General features: G+C 43.2%; 1 protein-coding gene across 1 annotated transcript; it reads right to left on the reverse strand.

The window, feature by feature from the left end:
• Positions 1–360: 360 nt before the first annotated feature.
• tmem125b (transmembrane protein 125b) lies at positions 361–3,948 on the reverse strand. The gene is made up of 2 exons (XM_036596964.1): positions 3,056–3,948; positions 361–1,111 (listed from the first exon to the last, which is right to left on the reverse strand). The coding sequence occupies exon 2, from the start codon at positions 1,093–1,095 to the stop codon at positions 442–444; it is 654 nt and encodes a 217-aa protein (XP_036452857.1). The 5' UTR covers positions 1,096–1,111; positions 3,056–3,948; the 3' UTR covers positions 361–441.
• Positions 3,949–5,967: the final 2,019 nt, after the last annotated feature.

Here is a 5,967-nt window from a genome sequence, read left to right on the forward strand (position 1 = left end):
TTTGACGCACATGGCAACAATAAATGAGGCTGAACTTTTTCTGAATTTTGCAAACGGTCAGTTAATTTATCTTGATTTAACAGTTCACTTGATTAAACTTCAAGCGGCATGGTGGTGGCACTGTTGCCTCCCAGCAAGTAAGGGCCTGGGTTCGATTCCCCGGCCGGGTGACCAGGGTACTTTCTTCATGAAGTTTGCATGTTCTCCCTGTCCGAAGACATACGGGCAGACAAATGGAAGATGCTAATTTGCCCCTAGGTTTAAGTGTATATGTCTGTCTGTCTGCCCTGTGATGGACTGGCAACCTGTCCAGGGTGTTTCCTGCCTTCTGCCCAATGACTGCTTGGATAGGCTCCAGCAACCCCCACAACCCAGGAGGATAAGTGGCTTAGATAATGTGTAAACTTTTCTCTTTTGTCGTATTTCTGCTCCTCTAATCTCTCATATCAGACTTGCTTGACTGGAGGCCGAGTCTCTCCATGGCTGACTCCTCTGTGCTGTTACTGCGTACACTCTCACCCTCCTTCTCGTCCTCCTCCTCCTCCTTCTTGTCCTCCTTCTCCTCCATTCTTTCACATACACCACTGTTCCATATGCTGCCACGCCCAGCACTACGGCGCCCCCGCTAGCCAGGAGGACCGTCCCGGAGAGCAGCGTGTCCGAGCGGCTCAAGGCCAGCAGCAGCGCGGCGCCGCAGACCATCAAGGCCAGGCCGGTGGCCAGCAGGAGCAGAGGGTCCAGAGAGCCCCCGCTGCGCAGCTGCAGGATCCTCCTCCGGCTCCGGATGCAGCCCATGTCCTGCACGGCCGAGCTGAGCAGCTGCTTGAGCAGGACGGCCAGCGCCAAGAGGCAGAGCGTGGAGCCCACGGCCAGCCGCCACAGCGCCGAGGGGCCAGTAGCAGAGCCGGCCGAGGACAGCAACAACACGCCCGCCAGGCCCAGGCCCAGCACCACCGTCACTGAGGTGCAGTAACAGAGCACGGAGACACAGGGGTCACCAAACCACCACAGCTCCACCTGCTCCTCCACATCACGTCTCCAGCGGTGCAGGGCGGGCGCAAGGTGGGGTCGGGGCAGCTGCTCCAGCTCAGACATCTCACATCAGCTCACACTGCGGAAGTGGAGTGGACATTATCAGAGGAGTCTCATACTCAACACACACTCAGGTAAAGGTCTGTTATGTATGGAGCCCCGATGATGACGTCCCTTCTAAATTAAAGTAATATGTGGCCATGACTTACTAAGGCATGGTAACGACTTAATCATCTTGTTCTTCATTAAGCTGTGGCCATGACTTAACTAGTAAAACTGAATTATCTTGTTCCCACACCTTACTGACTTGTGGCCACGCCTTAATATGTTGTGGCCATGAATTACTGATTTTATCCCATGCTTAATAAATTGTGGTCATGGCTTTACTATCTTGTTTTCATGCATTAAAAAGTTGTGCTTATGATTGAACTCATTCCCACACCTTACTAATTTTTAGCCAGGACTTAATTATCTCATTCCCGCACCTAAATTGTAGCCACGGCTTAACTATCTTGTTCCCATGCCTTAATAAGTAAAGGCCAAGGCCTGTCTTGTTCCCACACCTCAGTAAGTTTTAGCCATGACTTCATTATCTCTTTCCCATGCCTTACTAAGTTGTGGCCACAATTTACTATCTTGTTCCCACACCAAAGTTATGACCACGACTTAAATATCTCATTCCCATGCCTTATTAACTTAACTGTCTTGTTCCCACACCTTACTTAGTTTTAGCCATGACTTAATTACATCTTTCCAATGTTTTACTAAGTTGTGGCCACAACTTAATTATCTTCTTCCCATAACCTAACCTTATGGCCACGATGAACTATCTTGTCCCCATGCCTCAATAAATTGAGGCCACAATTTACTATCTTGTTCCCACACAAAATTATGGCCACAACTTAACTATCTCATTCCTACATGTTAGTAAGTTGTGGTCAATCCTTAACTGTCTTCTTCCCACACCGTACTAAGTTTTAGCCACTTAGTTATCTCTTCCCCATGCATTACTAAGTTGTGGCCACAACTTAACTATCTTGTTCCCACACCTAAGTTATGACCACAACTTAATTATCTCCTTCCTACGCCTTACTAAGTTGTTGGCCAGAACTTAACTGTCTTGTTTTCACACCTAAATTATGGCCATGACTTAACTATCTCGTTCCCACACCTTACTAAGTTTCAGCCATGACTTAATTATCTCTTTCCCGTGCCTTACTAAGTTGTAGCCACAACTTAAATATCTTGTTCCCACACAATACTAAGCTGTGGCCATTGCTTAATTCATTAATCGCATTCTCATGCCTAAATTGTGGCCATGACTTAACTATCTTGTTCCCATGACTTAGTAAGATGTGGCCACACATTATTTTAACGAAGAAGGGATGTCACCAGCAGGGGTCTGTATTTACTGTAAATTAATGACAAACGTTGAAGGACTTTACTAAAAACAACTTGAGCTCAAAAAACTCATCCAGAACTGAGTGACTTAAGAACGTCCAGCGTCCATCAGCACAGTGAAGACAGTGAAGTCTGTTAGGCTGTTCTTCTGTTTTTGGGATCCTCCTGTCTATAATACAATGCTAAAGCTCTAACGCGAGAGCTGTGCGCAACAGTACAGCAGTCGCCTGTGGCTGCCAATATAACGCCATGAAATAAGACACAAAAAAGGAATAATCTGGATTTATTCATGGCGTAGAGGTACATGCATGCAGTAGTAAGGCAAGATAGTTCCAAAGAAAATTTGATGTTATCCAGTTTTACTGCTATTTTATCATCAACATTCCATATAAAAGCTCAAAAGACTTGTGTAGGTTCACTGGTGGTTTTAGACAGTAAATAAAATGGCTCTATTTGAGTTGTAGTCATGGTGACGTCTGGTTCCTATCACCACCACTGTAAAGAGTCTCTACAATGGGCCGTTTCACATCACAACACTCAGAGTTTGTTCTGAATTATGCAGAAATTCTGGAAAATGGGTGGAATTCCCCTTTAATTGTTTTCTATGAGAGTATCTGCTCACCTTCTGTCATTCCTTCTTCAGATGTGTGAGTCCTCCAGATCCATTTGTTCTGACTTTCCACATGTTGATGATGAAGCAGCAGTGAGGGGCAGTTTCTCCTGAGTGACCGGCTCTCTTACTGTCTGTAGAGGTTTATATTCTTGGACATAAGCTTGATTTAGCAGCAGTAAATGACTCTACGAACTCCCACACTGGTGTGTCCTGCACCTTCACCTCTGTGTATCTGCCTGCCCGCTTGTTTCCTCAGCTCGTGCACGCTCTCAGTGGCCTGTCATGGGAAGAGCTGACCAGTGACTGGTGCCTGACTATCATGACAGTGGACACATGCACTCCCTTGGTGTTCTTCTCCTATCTGGCCCTTCTGCACAATGACAGTGGGAGAGGTCTCATTGCTCACTGCTGAATGGTGTGGCTGAGAACAGTGACCACACACATACGCACCCACAGACGGCTCTGGGGGGCTCAGGAAGGCAGCGGGCAGACGGCCACTCGCGGAGAAGCAGTGAGATCTTTCAGGGCATTGTGGGAGACACAATAGGCCGAGCGGAGGAACATGCCGGCCTCCAGATCAGCCCTGATGTCACACTGGAGAGCATAAAGGCTGTTCTGTCACTGCGGGGATGCTGTCATTCACGTGATCTAAACCCAGAAGCACTGCTGAGACCCCCAGCCTGGCCTTACTCACTAACACGCAGCCTGAAACAGCACTTTTACCACAAAAGCCATCTGATCTCATCAGGGCATTGTTATCATGCATTACGAGCAGTGGTGGAGAAAAGACTGGGGCTGCACTGATACCTTATCACACTGTACACTCTCAGAAATAAGAGGACTAAACTGTCACTGGGGTGGTACCACTCTTGTCACTGGGGTATCTCAGTACCTTTAGTCAGGGAACATAACTGAACCATAATCCACTGAAATGATATTTAAGCTGTACTGACTCCACACACCCCGTCTTTTCACCTGGAAAAACTTATTTAAGGTTTATTTATTTATTTAAATCAGACCTTAAACCCACTGTTGTACCTTTGAGGGAATATTTACACTGTTTGTACCTTGATGAACGAAAAATGTACCTGTGCAGAACCTTTATTCCTAACAGTGTAGTGTAGTTTATCTATATATTGTTCAGTTGTTTTTTTGCATAATAAAAATATTGCTAATAAAAAAAATAAAATAACTGTCCTTATTTATAAATATTATTCATAAATATAATAAATGTTTAGTTTTAATTGTATTATTTTAAATACTAACTATATGTTGATGCTGTCATGCAAAAACCTTGTATCTCCATTTTTAAAATTTTTTTATTGCTTGCACAATTTGAAAAGTACCCCTCAGTTACCGTCTGCACTGGGCTAAAATTGTATGATAAACAGACTAATAGAAATGGTCCAAAATTACTTGAAAAAAATCGTTACATTGCCTACCATTACAATAATAAAACATGACATATAATAACATATTGGAAAAAATAATGAACATAAATTGTGGTCTGTGCAAAAGTTTATATGTTAAATTTTCCCAATATTTAGTTTTTGTTTTTTTTTTATGCCACACTGCAACAAAAATGCTCTCTGCATATGATGTATTGAAACATACCAAAAAAAAAACAAGAACATGCCAAGCTTGAATGGCATTTACTTGTTGGCTGTTGCTAAGTTGCGACTGGAAATTCAGTATTTAGGGGAGAGTGTCACGCATCCCTCCAGCCATGACTCACAGGACTCCAATTCCCAGAACCCTCTGGGTGAACATGTGATGTCAAGGTCACCAGGTTCCACATATCAGAGATCAGCTTCCCCAGTGATGTTCTTCACCTGTGTTATGTATCATGTGACTAGATCCAGTTAGTTTATAGGCCCGGGCTTTAGGTTAGGTCAGTTGTGAGGTATTGCTTCTTTCATAGAGCTACTGAGCGTTGTTGTCCGTGTTCTGATCTACTCTTTGTGTATCTGACCCATTGTTTGTATTTTTGACTCTCCCTTTTTGGACTTTGGTTGCCTGGATTTGTCTTTGTTATGTTTGTATATTGTTGGCTCGTTTTGGTTTTGACCTCCTGTTTTTCGACCTCGATTGTGGATTCTGGACAAACTAGTAAAGCCTCTTTTTCACATTTTAACCGCACGCGTCTGGCTAAGTCTGACTCGAGAGTCGAGAGATGTAGTGAAGTGTGCTTTGGTTTGATTTGATCATTGGTTTGATTTATCTTAGAAAGTTCAACTATTCTTTTGTATATTATAGAAAATCTAGTTTTTACTTGACAGTATCTAGCAGAAAAGTAAAAACTAGGAGATTACTTTACTAATAAAGTGAAGTCTCAAAAAAAGGAAATACTATATAAAGGAGAAATACTACAGAAAAAAGTACTTAAAGCTACACTATGTAAGATTTGGTGATTTGGAGACCTCTCTGGTGAAAATGTGTAACTGCATGCAAGGTGTGGACGAACATTTTGCAATGACCCCTTCCCCAGGCAAATTAATCTGATTGTGTGTTGAAAGAGTATTCAAAAAGTGCTCTTTGTGGTCCAAAAAATCCCCTGACCCAACACCTCAGACTTTTGAAAGATTATTTCAGGATTTACAGGGCAACTTGCAGTAGCACACGCACTATAATTTAGTTTTATATCTTCTGACTCAGCAATGCTACTTCTTTCCATTTTAATGAAAAATTTATAGTGCAGCTTTAGACACAGTAAGACAGTAGATGTACTTTGTAACTGTCCACTACTGATTATGGGTATAGGAGACTGTATGAGTGACCCAGCACTTCATAACCGGAACAACTGAATCATTGATGCACTGAAGCAATGCTCAGATATTAGGGAGAACAAAACAGGACAGAGTCGGTATTAAACTAGCTTGTATTTAAATATATATTTACACACTTCAGTGTGATCAGACGTA

This window comes from Colossoma macropomum, unplaced genomic scaffold (assembly GCF_904425465.1).
Source record: "Colossoma macropomum unplaced genomic scaffold, Colossoma_macropomum, whole genome shotgun sequence".
NCBI classification, from domain to species: domain Eukaryota; kingdom Metazoa; phylum Chordata; class Actinopteri; order Characiformes; family Serrasalmidae; genus Colossoma; species Colossoma macropomum.

Bases quoted from the DNA above. Each gene is read 5' to 3' on its own strand.
- tmem125b (XM_036596964.1), bottom strand. From the start codon at position 1,095: ATGTCTGAGCTGGAGCAGCTGCCCCGACCCCACCTTGCGCCCGCCCTG.